The sequence below is a fragment of the Lactuca sativa genome, chromosome 6 (genome assembly GCF_002870075.4).
Source record: "Lactuca sativa cultivar Salinas chromosome 6, Lsat_Salinas_v11, whole genome shotgun sequence".
Lineage (NCBI taxonomy): Eukaryota > Viridiplantae > Streptophyta > Magnoliopsida > Asterales > Asteraceae > Lactuca > Lactuca sativa.
Genome location: NC_056628.2, coordinates 52286290 through 52301768, shown reverse-complemented (window position 1 = coordinate 52301768; position 15479 = coordinate 52286290). Strand labels below are relative to the sequence as shown.

Below are 15479 nucleotides of genomic sequence, written 5' to 3'. Positions count from 1 at the left end.
ATATATATACTAGTTTATTTTATCTAATGAAATCTTAATTTTCAATGTTTTTTCTTTTATCTTTTTATATTTTATTGAGATTTTTTTTGTGCTACCCGTTACATAAGTTCCTGGGTCCGCCCCTGACTTTTTATTTTTGGAATCAACAAAATTTTTATTAAGATCAACACGCCTAACAAGAAAACAAAATAGGAAATAATTAAATACACAGAAAAAGAGATCTACATTAATTTAACTGACTAATATCTCCTTTCTTTCCCTTATATTCAAACCAAACGAACACCAAAGAAACAATATTATCAATAATACTTTGGGGAGAGAAGCATTGCCTATTGAACACCGTATTGTTTCTCGCCTTTTTCATGCACCAAAGTGATCTATAGCAAATAGTTTGAAACGGTTTCTTCTTTTTTGGACATCACCCCATGAAGTACCAAACTTTAATAGTTCCCCACCAATCAGATGGGATGGAGCGGAATGCCACACCATTAAAAAATTTCGACCTCATAGTTTTATCACAGTTAGACAACTAATCAACATATGGTATGTTGTTTTAATCCCATTTTGACACCTTTCACACAATTGGAGGTATGCTGATGCCTCTATCTGAGAGAGTCGTAGTTGCCAAGATTATGACTAAACATCTTCCTAAAAAAACAACCTTAAGAGGCACATATTTAATCAACCTGTTGTATCTCCCCAATCACTATTATTTTTGGATCAATTGCTAAACACGAACATTCAATAATGTAGTTCCATAAAATTCTAAGAAACGACTTCGATACTAACGATCTTGAAGCCTAAATAGGACAACCATGGAAAATTCGATTCAGTTCCCGCACTTCCAAATTGTTGTTGGGTGATTTCTTCCAAGCCCATATAGGATACTTGGTCATCAAACAAGCATTTTTTTTACTTTTCAAAAGAAATATAGATTGGGGGATTTGTCTTGTAATAGGTCCATCCTCATCCAATCATCTTTCTAGAAGAGGGTGTCTTCATTTATACCTACAATATAAGAACAAAAAATTATTTTGGGTTAATGCCAATATTTTTGAGACCTATAGCCACTTTTGCAGATTATTCCATACTATGGGGTATGAATTTTCCGCCAAACATTCCTTTGGCTTTCTTGTTAGGTTATGGAGTCCCTGTATAACCCGAAACCAAAGTAGGTTCTTTTCGGAATTGATCCTCCACAATCACTTGACAAGTAAAGCAATGTTTAAGGCTCAAATACTACCGACATCGATCCCACCCCCTTCTTTGGGAGAAAGAACCTTAACCCAAGCAACCAATTTATTTTTTGACATTTCCCACGTCCCTCCTTAAAGGAAATTTCTATGGATTCATTCAATATTCTCAATAATACATTTCAGGATTTGTTCACAAATAAATAATATATAGGAAGACTACGTAGTAATGCCTTGATGATGGTATTTAGTTTTATATATTGGAAGCTTGGCTTGAAAACAACTGATAATTGGGATCCAATTCTTTTAAAGGGCAATATTCTCCCATATTGGGACCCCAAAATAAATGAACGAACGAAAGTGACGTGGATTCACACAAAAGAATTGTCACCCATGTAGTAGTCTCTCTAGAAGTAGCACTAATATCGAACACCTTAAAGTTTGTGGATGTTTACTTTCAAACTAAAGGAAATGTGGATGTAACAAAAGATACAATCAATTTTCTTAATGTTGCTTATAGATTATTCACCAATAAAGATTGTGTTGTCAACGTAAAAAGGTATGGGACAACAGACTCACATCTAAAAAATTTCACCCTTTCAAAAATCATTTTGTTACATGTCGATCTCATTGCCACATTAAGTCTCTCCATATATAATGAAAATGAAAGGCGATAGATGGTCACCTTGTCAAACTCCTTTTTTGATGGCGAACTTCTTAGTGGAGGATTATTTACTAAAAATGAGGCAAGGGCTAAGGCAAGCCAACCTCTTATCCAACTTATCCATATAGAGCTAAATCCCATTTGTAAAATGACCGAGTTGAGAAAGTCCCAAGCTTTATCAAAATTCACAATAAAGAGGAATTTTTTCCTATTAACTTTTTTAGCCAATGTGTAAATCTCACCAATAATTAAAAGGACATTCGTGAATATTCCTACATGCCACAATTACAAATTGAATATTGTCAATCACCTTCCTAATTACTAAGTTGAGTCTATTCGTATGGACTTAACAAGAATCTTATAAATACTACCACTTAAGGCTATATTTAGTTTGTAGTCCATAAAGTAATCAAGTACTTTATCATTAGGATAAGCCTAATAAAAGAGGAGTTGTATCATCTAACAAAAAATGACATCTTCAAAGTTTTGAACAAAATTCATGATATCATGTGGCAACAAGTACCAACAGGACTTACTAATCTTAAATGTGAAACTATCAAGCCAAAGAACCTTATCATTACCACAATCTTATTGACTCAAATATGTAGAACTAATAAAGAAGTAATTAGTTTATTAATTATTATGGTTTGATAATTAATTAGGAAAACAATTTGGGAATTAATTAACAGTTTAATTAATAAAATGGTTGAATATCAATTATTTAATATTTGATTAATCATGAATATTCCAGAACCCTAGAGAGAAGGGTGGTGGACGGAAATTCCCTTAGGATGAGGGGAATTTCGTTCTTAGGGTTATCCATCCCATACATGCTTGAGGATAAAGCCCTAAAAGGTATCTAAGGCTATAAATAAGGCCTTATGGATTCATTCTTTCTTGCTCATTCTTGGGCTTGAATTTTCGCCACTTCTTTCTCCATCTTTGTGGACGGACCCTCCTTATAGTTTGTCCCCTCCTAGTTATTTTTGATTCTTCTCTTTTGAGTTCATTGGTTGTAGACCAAGAGATGGATTATAGTTTGGGTCCTTTACATCCAAATAAGGTGGCACACACGAGAGCTTAAACAAGAAGGTCTTTGCCTGCAAAATAGGTATGTGATTCTTCTTTGTATTTTTGTTTTTTTAGGGTAAATGTAATTAGTATCAAACCATAGATCCATAGGTTGCACGTGCACTTAGGTATATCATAATTTTGATTGTTCCGCTACCTAGTTTATAGTGTACTTGATGCATTGAAACCCTAATAAAAGAAACATGAATTTTTGTCACCGGTCGTAATCCACGTGATAATCCACCTAATGTGGGATTTTTGTTTCAAGTAGAGGGCCACAAATTTTATATTTACAATAATATTTGTGTAACATCCCAAAAACCATAGTAAAAATTTTCATTTTTAAATCGCTTCAATAATCCATAAACTATACAAAAACATTATTAACGTAGTCAAAATCAGAGTATCACAAAATCATCAATCAACAAAATATCTAAGGATGATGTGCACAATCACGCCTTCACCTTGCATTAATCATTTGTTGTACCTGAAACCATGAAATCAAATTGTAAGCATGAAGCTTATTGAGTTCCCCTAAAATACCACCACACAACATATAACAACATGCATACTGAGTCCACAACCATTGGATTGGATTACCACTGAGCCCACACCACGAGTTTAGATTGCCCACCTCGCCAAAAACTCATGTCTGGATTGCTCCCGAGCCCACAACATAAGTATGAATTTCCTTCCCAACCCTCAGCACATGTCTGGCTTGCTCCCGAGCCCACAACATAAGTTTGGCTTGGCTTTCCAGCCCACAACTTATGTCTGGATTGCTCCTGGGTTCGTTGGCTTCCGCACAGAGCAATATTGTCTCATCCCAACCGCATTATGTTGACATATGCAACATATACACATATAACAATAATAGATAACATGCAGATCTTAACAAATCACTACACCATGAAAACATCCTAATCAGGATACATAATCCATTGGGCCGACATTAGTGCCTTCGACCCCTAAGTATAGCGAGGAAAATCAACTTAACAATTCAACGGAAGCTCAATAGCCACCTCAACAACAACACAACCAACCCAAGCTTCCTAAACCCAAGTTGAGACTAATCCTTAGCCAAATATTCAATTCTACCCAAGTTTGACGAAAAGTTAAACTAGTCAAAAGTCAACTGCCACGTCATGGCCATCCATGACCATGTTATGGCCCACAAACGAAAAAATAGACGATAAATCCTTAATCGTCACGTTGTGGAAACCGAAGGCCACGCCGTGGCATTCAGTCTGAAAAGCTTTTCTTCAATAAGAGCTTAAACCATAAACACCAAAACTCATAACATCAGATCTAGTTCCTAATAGCTTCATAATGGATAAAGTTTCAAACTTTATCCATTTGGATGGTCCAAACATACAAGATCTAGTCTTCAAGTCTCAAAAGGGACCAAAAATGCATCTTTCTTAACTTAATCCATTAAGTCCAATTCTCCAACCTTCAGATCTGGATCAACATAATGTTTTATCCATAATATATAATGTCTCAAGCTTTCAAGATCTAAACTTTAATACACAAAAATGACCTAAAAGACCAAGATAACTTACATGACTAAAATAGAAGGAAAAAGATCATAACTTTCCTAGTCCATGAGGTCCAAGAAGCATTATAAACTGATCAAAAGATGTTAGATCTAGTCCACTCAACTCTAAGATTACCCATAAAATGTACCAAAAGTGCTAAAAACCCTAAATGACAAGATCTAAAGAACTAGATAGCAAGATTGGAACTTTATATTTACAATAATCCATAAATATAGTGCCTTTGATAGATCCAAACTTGAAGCATCATTCCTTGCAACTAAAATAACCTTCTTGATCTTCTTATTTCATTAAAATAACATAAAAAAGCATCCAAAAAAAGGAGAGATGAGAGAGGAGGAGCTCAAATCTTGAAGGTGGAGTTAGGCTTTCTCCCAAGAGGTTCTAGAGGTGATGGAAGCTAATAAAATGCCTAAAAAATGCGGAACATTAAGCTTATATACGTTGAAAACCCTAAAATCATGGGCTTGGGCCTGACTGATCATTGTGTTGTGGCGACTGATCGTCGTGCCATGGCGACTATCACGTTGTGGGCTCTGACCCCACTCCGTGGCAACAATTTTCACCAAAATCGATATCGACTTCAAATAACCATAACTTCTTCGCTTCAACTCTGTTTTTGACGATCTTTATATCCATGAAAAGGTATTGACAAGCCCCACACTTCTATCTAGTTACCTTTGGCTCAACACGTGTCAATATAAAAACCGTAATCCATGCAAGGAGCCCAAAATATTACTTTTCCCATTTTACCCTTTTTCTTCCAAGCACAAATCGAAGGATCTAACCACTTATCCAACATTATCATCATCCAATAAGGTCTAAACCTCATTACCTTAAATCCCAGCATACCCCTCGGTACGCCTTGCGTACGCGACTACTTATCACCCCTCTTATTAAGTGCTTAATCCTTTAAGCACTTACGTCCAAACTTCAGATCTAGGCAACAAAAGATGTTCTTAACCATAAAGTTTCCAACTTTATGGTCTAGCATGGCTATTAAGTCCTTGAATCCAAAAACCTAGTCTCTTAACCCATTAAGACCATCTAGCACTTGCATGGAGGGAAACTAGTGACCAAAAACCCAACTTTATGACTTAACACCCCTTAAAACCTCTGAAAGGACAACTCAAATGCCTTGGAGTTCCTTCTACTCACAAAGACCAAGTTTGGTACCAAAAGGGGAACAACTACCTCCACAAGATTTCTACATCAAGGTTGAAACTCTTTACATCCATAAGGTGCACAGGGGAGACAAGATGTTGGATTTAAAGCCTTGAGTGAAAGACCACCACCTTAATGTTATTCCTTCTACTCCAAAAGCTCCAAATGGCACCAAAAATGGATCAACAAGCTTTACAATGCACAAACACTCTTCAGGGTTTCGAAATGAGGAGGGATGCTGAAGATAATAAGGTGCATAAGGCCACAAAATGTGTTTAAATAGGGTCCAAACCCTAAAATTTAGGGTTTGCACCTTGACTGTGTACGCCCAACGTGCCAGTGTACGCATTACGTATTAAGGTGACCCGGGGTATGATCTACATACGAGGGTGTACACCCCGCGTACTCCAGCTGCTCTGAAATTACAAATTGCCATCGGGGACTAAACTTTGCAAATAGAGCATAACTTAAGGGTTAAAATGAATACCTGAATAATAGATGTTACAATAAGAGTCACAAAGATAGCTAACATCCTACATAACACAATCTAATGGGCCGAAATTGGTGCCTTTGACCCACAAGTACAGTGAGAAGACTCACTTAAACCAGTCAACAAAATCCCAACAACTACCTCAACATCAGAATATCCAACCCAAGCTTCCTAAAGCCAAACCGAGACAAATCCTTAGCTAAATGCTCAATTCTACTCAAGTTTGACCAAAAGTCGATCGATCAAAAAGTTAGCGGCCAAAAGTCAATGGTCAAAGTTGACTTCAGTCAACTGCCACGTCATGGCCCATAAACGACAAAACATATAGTAAATCCTTAGTCGCCATGCCGTGGCAACCTAAGGCTACACCGTGGTCTTCAGTCTGAGAAAACATAATGACTAAAGTTAAATTCATCAGATCTAAATCCTAATAGCCTCATAATGGATAAAGGTTTCAACCTTTTCCATTAGGAAGAGCCAAACCACAAAGATCAAGACTTTTAAGTCTCAAAGGGACCCAAAAATGCATATTTCTCTACTTAATCCATTAAGTCCAAGTCTCCAACTTCCAGATTTGAATCAACAAGATGTATCGATGGATAAAGTTTCCAACTTTATCCATAATATTGCCACAATCTTTCAAGATCTGAACTTTAATACACCGAAATGGCCTAAAGGACCAAGATAACGTGCATGACTAAAAGGGAAGGCAAAAGATCATAACTTTCCTAGTCCATAGAGTCCAAGAAACATTCCAAACTAATAAAAATATGTTGGAGTCCACTCAAATCCAAGATCACTCATAAAATAGACCAAAAGTGCCAAAAAAACCCCAAATGACAAGATCTAATGAACTAGATAACAATATTGGAACTTTATACTTACAATAGTTTAGTAATGTGGTGTCTTTGATGGATCCAAACTTGAAGCATCATTCCTTTCAACCAAAAGAAACTTCTTGATCTTTAAACTTCATCAAAATAACATACAATGTATGTAAAAGAAGAGAGAGGAGAGAGGAGAAGCTCAAATATTAAAGGTGGAGACTAAGGTTTCTCCCAAGGGGTCCTAGAGGTGGTGGAGACTGCTAAAACGCCCAAAAATGCAGAACCTTATGCTTAAATACATTAAAAACCTAAAATCATGGGTTTGAGCCTGATAGACTGCCACACCATGGAATCTGATCCCTACTCCGTGGCGACAATTTTCACCCAAACCCACCTCAACTTCAAATAACCATAACTTCTTCATTTTAACTCTATTTTCAGCGTCTTTATATCCACAAGAATGTATTGACGCTCCCCACACTTCTATCTAGCTAATTTTAGCTTAACACATGTCGAACTAAAAACCGTAATCTATGAAGGAAGTCTAAAACATCACTTTTCCTATTTTACCCTTTGACTCCAAAACACAGCTAAGGGCTTAGATCACATAACCAATATTACCAACATCTGATAGGGTCTAAACCATATTCCCTTGAAGTCCAAGGCCTTTAATTGATCCATTTATTTTCCATAACCTCGAATTAAAAAACTTTTCGAAACAGGATGTTACATACAGTTTTGTGGTTTAAACATTTTCAGGTACTTCTAGTTCCAAAAGGAAGTGCCCGACTTGACTGCACATTATGCCCCAATGATTTTCTGCATTGATGATTGTTATTTTACTTTGATGCTAGTGACACATTTAATTATGACTGATTTTGGAACAAATATTGTGTGAACTCAATGATTTGAAAATGAAAATTTTTATCGGAATTTTTGGATGTTACGCATCGTTTCGAGGTCCTCACCCTTGACATAATTTTTTAAGAGTATCGATACTTGCATACCAATTAAAATTTGTTGGTCACGCTTGAAAGTCATTTTTTTTGTATTTCAAGGTGTTCACCAAATTTTTCCTTAAATAATTGTAAGTCATTTGATTCGTTGAGTTTTTCCCCGAATATGAGGCAGCTTGCTTCCCTTTATCCCATCCAACCAGACTTCGAAGCAGTTGTTTCGCCATTATCTTTTCGGTATCATCGTTGAGGTCAACTGGGTACCAGGCATCCAAAGTTACCATGTAGTCATTCGATTCTAATGTTCTAGACCGTTTTGATTCGCCTGTTTGCGAAAGAGTCTTTGAAGTAAGTTCACTTTTCGGGGCGTTTTTCATAGCCCCCATGCTTTGAGATGGGTAAACATTTTCCCACTATTTTCGCGCCAATATTATTCTAGCAAATATTGAAAGTATCAAAATCATTTCTTTTCGCTTTTATATTGAGTGAAAAGATTGTTGTAAATGCCATTCAACTTTGTAACCTTTGTTTTCTTGTCTCGTCATCTTCCGATAAGGCCGTCCTTATTCCGATAATTTTCCATGCCCGCAGCCACATGAAATGATCCACAACCCATTCACAAAACCACCGTAAGTTTGGTGGTTTGTGGACATCAAGGTGGATATCTAAGCACGCGCTAACATGACTTCTTTGTCTCGGGTCCATGTTTTATGATCTTATTGCGTTCTGTTTGTTTATTTGCCTTTTTTTCCTTTAAGGTCTTCAATTATTTCAGTTGGTTAAGTTTCCGGTATCGATAGTCCGATACCGCATCTTCTTGGGATGATTGAAGGGTTTTGCTTGAAATGGTTGTTGTTGGAAAAAATTCTGCTAAAGGGTTGGCTATTAAAATGTGTTTTATTGAAAGAAATTTTGTTGAAAAGAATTTTACGGAGAGCCTTGGAGTAAGCTCGTAAAGTTACAATTATTTAAGGAATTCATCAAATACGACTTGTATTACACGGACGATAGAAGTGTTATGTTTAGACGGATCAATTTTTTCGCACGTAGAAGCGTTTGAATTTCGATTGAGTGGTGGTTTGTTTGAGTTGTTCTCTCTCATTAGAGAAAAGAAGTTGGAAATGAGAAATACATGAGTGTGGTTTGAAAAGACAATGTATAGTTTATAAGAATGAGGTCATATATTTATAAGTAAATTGGTGAAGAAAAAAAATTAAAAAATATTTTTATCTACGGTCAAAATTTTGAATTTGGTAACCATGTGAAAATTTTCAAAATGGTATCCATGTCACCTAACCTACACTAGCCCCTCCACTAGGGGTGAGCAGAAACCGAACCGAAACCCGAAAAAACCGAAATAACCGCATAAACCGAAGCCGAATAACCGAAACCGAAACAAAAACCGATGGTGCGGTTTTTATTTTGAAAAACCGAAAAATTGTGGTGCGGTTCGGTTTTATGTTTAATAACCGCACCAAATTAACCGAAATAACCGCAAACCGCATAATTTAATATATTATTTAAATATTTATAATAATTATATTTAATTAATAAAAATAAACTAGCTAATCGAAGGAATGCGCATCTTTCATTGACAAAGCGAGACTCCAAAAAAATGAATCAATTCGTTTCTTACTTATTCGTCATTTACTTTAGTTTTTGGTGTGTAAATGGTTGTTAGTAAGTGTTAAACATATTGTTAATTGTTTGAATGAAATGAAATATGCTCGGCTGGACTCTTTTCTCGTAAGCTCGGAAAATTCAATTTCGGTACAACTCCGCTTAATAAAATGCAACTTGAAAGAATAAAATTGGACCAAAATTGTGATTTATTTGCAATGAAAATCTTGAAATAAATGAAAGTCGACTAAAATTTTTGTTTTGAACATGAAAAACCACACCCTTTTAACCGAAAAACCGCACCACCTCATTTTGTGTTTAAAAACCGAAACCGCACCGAAATAACCGCAAAACCGAACCGAATCAAAACCACAATTTTCGGTTTTTGGCTTTAAAAAACCGCAATTTACGGTTGCGGTTGTGATTTTATACAAAAACCGCACCGAACCACACCATGCTCACCCCTACCCCTCCACATCAACACTATACTTCGAGGTTTGCACATTCGGTGTTTAGATAAATTAGAATATAGCTTATTAGCTTATTGTTTATTAATTTATTTGCGGTGAGAATAAACAATAAACATTATTAAAATCAATTTATTTAGTTTATTTCTACCGCAATAAGCTGATTTTTAAGGATTCATATCAAAACACTTAAACTTAACTTATTGTGGTGGAAATAAACAATAAGCAATAAGCACGCTCTTTTTTCCATATCCAAACACCCCCTAAATCTAAACAAATTGAACAAATTAACTAAACTAACAAAATTTATTAATTATATTTGTAAATTTGTTAAATATAAATATATATAAATTTGTTAAATATAAATACATATAAACCAACTTCTAGCGAACAATGCAGACGTAGGTATGTCGATGAGACGATGACAACCTCTAAAAAAAAACTACATCGGAGATGATCTAAACATTACAATATTGCAAAGAGGGAACTATTTAGTGCAATTTTGCAAAGAAGGGATTCTTTAGCGCCAATAATAAACCATTAAAAGTTACTGGAAGCCTCAAAAGCATAGATATAGGCAAAAACTCGTCCTTTTCTTTCAGCTGAGGGAGAGAGAGAGAGGCCAAATCGACTCGATCATAAACACAGACCAACACTCGCTGTATCTCCCAGCTGGGTTTAGGGTTTCAGGGAGAGTAGTCCGATTAATTGCTCTCAAATCAATCATCGATTAAAAATGGCCCAAAGTGGGAAATTAATGCCCAATCTCGATCAAAACAGTACAAAGATCCTTAATCTTACTGTCCTTCAGAGGATGGATCCTTATATCGAAGAGATCTTGATCACTGCCGCTCACGTCACCTTCTACGAGTTCAACGTCGACCTAAATCAATGGGTTTGTTCTCTTCTTTCCCTCTTTTTTTTTGCTTTTCCGATAGTTGATTACGTTCCCAAGTCCAAATCGTTAGTTTTTGGAATAAATTCTTAATTTTTTGCTGATTAGCGTGAGGGTTTGTCTATTTTTTGAATTTTGAGCGTTTTTGATTAACTGATGCCACTTCTAATAACATAGAACTGTGATTGAACACACACACACACACACTGTGAAGTTGAAGTATTCTAGAAGTTATCCTCTTCCAATTGTTAAATATAGGTACCAAAATACATTTTCGCATGATCAACCGAAAGTTGATATCTTGTAAACAAGTGCAATCAAAGAACATTCTCAAATCTTATGACATCTACATATTCTCCACTTCTACTTGGGAATATTATTTAGTTAGGTAGATCTCGTGTTATCATTTTTATTTTTTCCCTTATTTTAATTTTGAACCTTGGGCAAGAAGAACCCTTTGATTTAGGATTCTTCTCTGAAATCATTAGCTTATATTTCCATTTGAATGATACAAGTCTTACTTCTTCAATCCTACTGTTTCATTGTTGAAAGTTTATAATCCACTCTTGATAGCTCCAAAAGTATCTTGAAGATGTTTTATAATAAGCGAGACATTTGTTCACTTCCCCCTTATCATTGTTTTTGCCAAATAATTATAGCTAAATGACACAATATAAGGTTACTTACAACTGTATAAGTGGTGTACTTTTCATACCATTTAGGGGATATACAAAAGGATCATCTAAGTTCCAAACATATATACATGTAAAACATTTAACATGGACTTAACTTAAGTTGGGTATTCTTAACAAGAATTTTGGGTGTTACAATATAATCCTTCTACTTTAGACTTGAAATAATCTGCTCACATAATTCATCTTATTTCCTAAATAAATTATGCACTTGAAATGAATTCCCCAAATGTTTTTGAGCTTCATTTCTTATTTTTTTCTTCTTCTTTTGTTTCTCAGAGTCGCAAGGATGTTGAAGGGTCTCTCTTTGTTGTTAAGAGGTGGTTGTTAATTCAAATAATAGTATCTTTTTAATTACATTTCCTTTTATAATGACATGACTATGATATTATATTTCATAAGTGAACAGAATCAAGTATCAAACTGTTATCCTTGTGATATTAAATCACAGAAAGAGATGATTTTTTAATTTTTTTTTAATATGTTATATTTTTTGCTGTAAGTGTAGGAACACTCAACCAAGGTTCCAGTTTATAGTAATGAATAGGCGAAATACAGGCATGCTTCCTTTAATGTTATGTTTTGTATTTCATTGAGTTATAAATTTGTATTTTATAAAGTTTTATATTCTTTGGCATGTTTATTGATAATTGGCAGAAAACCTTGTGGAAAATCTGCTAGGAGATTTTGAATTTGAACTTCAAATTCCATATTTGTTATATCGAAATGCTGCTCAAGAAGTCAATGGAATTTGGTTCTACAATTCACGTGAGTGTGAAGATGTTGCAAATTTATTTACCAGGTATTTATATTAATTTTCTATAAATAAATAAATCAAAAATTGTTTTAAAAAAGTTAGGACTTAATGGGAAAAGCCTCTTTCTCCTTGACTTTATCTTTTAAGTCGTTCTTTCTGCATTAGTTTTATTTCCATTAGTGGATAAATAATTCTATCTAGAGTAAGTGTGTATACATAAAGAATGTTTCTTTTTCACACCAAATGAACTGTCTAAATGTGAGTAAATGACCATATTACCCTTCTGCGAGTAAAGACTTTGTACTAAACAATGGTTAGTTTATTTAGAAGCATATTCACAAACATAATCATAATCATTTTTACGCAATTGATGTATATTTGGCAACAAGATCTCTCTGAGGCATTTCATCAAACACCTTACATGTTTCCTTCAGATCTCAACAAACCAAATTAAAACATAAAATCCAAAAGAAACCCCAGAAAACAGATTTGCATTTGTGAATTAGTTTTCAAGATTCTACACAATTTGATGCTTTTGATAATTCCTAATCCATGTATGCTTGCTATGGTCTTAAGTTGACATATATATATATATATATATATATATATATATATATATATATATATATATATATATATATATATATATATATATTTTAAATAATAATTTCTTTTTTTACAGGATACTTGGTGCATATTCAAAGGTTCCCCCCAAGCAGAAGGTGAACAAAAGGTAGTTAATACTTAATACTTAATACCATTTTCATCTATCATATAATTTTATATCAAACTTTATACTATAATTAATCCATCTGTCATTATCAATTTTTATTTATATTTAATTGTGTAGTGAATTTGAGGAACTTGAAGCTGTACCTACATCTGCTGTAATTGAAGGACCATTGGAACCAGGTTTGACCAACACTCGGTCAACCGATGTACCTGAGGATTCTTCATTTGTCAACTTCTTTAGTGTATGAATCTCTATCAACCCTTATTTGAAGTTTCTTTTTAAATTTTTAATTAATAAGATTTTTATTTATTAAATTAACAAATTTAAACATAGTAAACACTCATGAAAACCCGAAACCTGAATAAGATTATTATAAAAGGTATATTTCATAGTTATATTCATGTAAAATAGAAAAAAAACTATTTTAACCGGTTAAAGTTAGTTTTAGAAATAGAAACTATTATTCTTATAAACAAAAAAAATATTAAAATTATAAATTGTGATTCCATTACAGACGGCTATGAATTTGGGACACAATCCTCCAAATCAAGTAGTCAATTCCATCCCGACTTACCACAATTCCACACCAATTCCATTACCATCTCGTGACACCCCTTCCCCCATTCCAAACAATCCACCACCACCACCACCACCATTACAGAATCCCTCATCTGACAACTCCAATTCCGACCACCCTGTCAACAATAACACCAACAACAACCATGTAACTAATCTTATAAAACCTCTTTCTTTCTTCACACCTTCTTCTTCTTCTGCGCCTTCACCTTCACCATTAATGAGACAACCTTCTTCATCTGTCCCTGTTTCCGCCCTTCAACCGCCTCTCAATGTACAAAGAAACGTTGGAATCCCGTTGCTTCAACCGTTTCCGCCTCCCACTCCACCGCCATCACTGACTCCGACTTCCAATTCCGCCCCGTTTTATGGACCGCTGACCAGGGAAAAAGTTCGAGATGCACTTGTAATGCTTTCACAGGTATCAATTTCTATCTTAAACCTTTTTTTTTTTTAAATATATTTTTAGATTTTGACAGTGTTTTATTATTATTATTTTTATTGTTATTGATTTAGCTGTTGAATTGTTAGTATAATCATAGAGAAAAACTAATAGTTGAGTGGCTAAATCAATAATGGGAAAAATGTTTTTTCTTTCTTTAATAATTTAAAAAGGGAAATATCCGATAAAGTCCCAATATTTTGTGTTAGTTTACGGTTTAATCCCAACATTTATTTTTTGAACAGAAAAGTCCTGATAATCTATCATTTTCTGTTAAAAAAAGGATTTTTTTTCGTTAATTTGAGTAAAATATAAAATAATCGGGACTTGTTTTGTTCAAAAAATAAAAGTTGGGATTAAATCCATTTAAAATTGTTAAGATTGTAATGGTTTATAATCACTATAGAAAAAGTTAAGTGGCTAAATCAATGAAAAGGTGAAATTACAAGTGCTTTTGGCACTATTTTTTCTATAAGTTCTTTTTGTATTAAATAAAAAAACACAAACGCATATAGTTTAATGTTTTACAAGATTAATTCGTATTCCCATTAAGTCCATCAAGTTTAAAAGAAAACACTTTATTGGGAAATGCAAAAAAAAAAAAAAAAGAAAACTTTGATTCGCATGAATGAGTATTAAAAAAGGTAATAGAAATGGAAACACAAATGCAATAGAAAGTAATAAAAAAAAAAGGTATATTTTGAATTCAATTGTTTTGTTTTTGCAGGATAACCAATTCATTGACATGTTCTACCAAGCATTACTTAAAGTACATCAATCATAACATACTTAAACAACCATTATTGTAAGATTGCTTTAATTGCATATATCATCTTCCAAATCACCACAAACATGCCGCCGTTTCTCCTCCCTCTTCTGCCACTGGCCGCCTGTTCAACATAGTTTCTGATAAATGTCTTAGAAAAAGGAAAGTTGGATTTTGAAGATTTGAAGACTTTTTTTTTTTTTTTTTTTTTTTTTTGGTTTAATCTTTTGGCTTGTAAGTTGTAACACTATAGGCTTGTTATCATGGTTGTATTGTTGGAATTTCAAGTTTTTATCTAAGAAATCAATTGTTTTTTTGGTCAATGCTTTATCATAGTTGTATTGTGGCAAATGTCAAGTTATATTTATTTTATGATATTCATGATGCCTAAATACTTTTTGAGACGGATTATTTTTTTATTATCAGATAAAATGTTTCAAATGAAATGCATTGTTTATGTATTGAAAGTTTTGTATGTTTAAAAAAATATTTTAAAATGACATGATTATATGGGTCATATCAATAACAAGTTAACATAAATATATTATTTATAAGAATTTGATTTTTAATAAATATTTATATCTTTTGTAATTAATTGGAAATTATCTAT

The 15479-nt window shown here is 33.8% G+C and overlaps 1 protein-coding gene across 1 annotated transcript; it reads left to right on the top strand.

The window, feature by feature from the left end:
* The first annotated feature begins 10478 nt into the window (after window positions 1–10478).
* On the top strand, window positions 10479–15273 carry LOC111892147 (mRNA-decapping enzyme-like protein). The gene is made up of 8 exons (XM_023888215.3): window positions 10479–10903; window positions 11875–11915; window positions 12104–12153; window positions 12253–12397; window positions 13035–13085; window positions 13203–13326; window positions 13600–14082; window positions 14831–15273. Exons 1-8 carry the CDS (start codon window positions 10745–10747, stop codon window positions 14885–14887), a joined length of 1110 nt encoding a protein of 369 aa, XP_023743983.1. The 5' UTR covers window positions 10479–10744; the 3' UTR covers window positions 14888–15273.
* Window positions 15274–15479: the final 206 nt, after the last annotated feature.

Excerpts from the sequence above, each read along its gene's own strand:
- LOC111892147 (XM_023888215.3), top strand. The coding sequence starts at position 10,745 with ATGGCCCAAAGTGGGAAATTAATGCCCAATCTCGATCAAAACAGTACA. Across the intron at positions 12,154-12,252 it reads AATGAATAGGCGAAATACAG|AAAACCTTGTGGAAAATCTG; the intron begins GCATGCTTCCTT and ends GATAATTGGCAG. Across the intron at positions 14,083-14,830 it reads CACTTGTAATGCTTTCACAG|GATAACCAATTCATTGACAT; the intron begins GTATCAATTTCT and ends TTGTTTTTGCAG.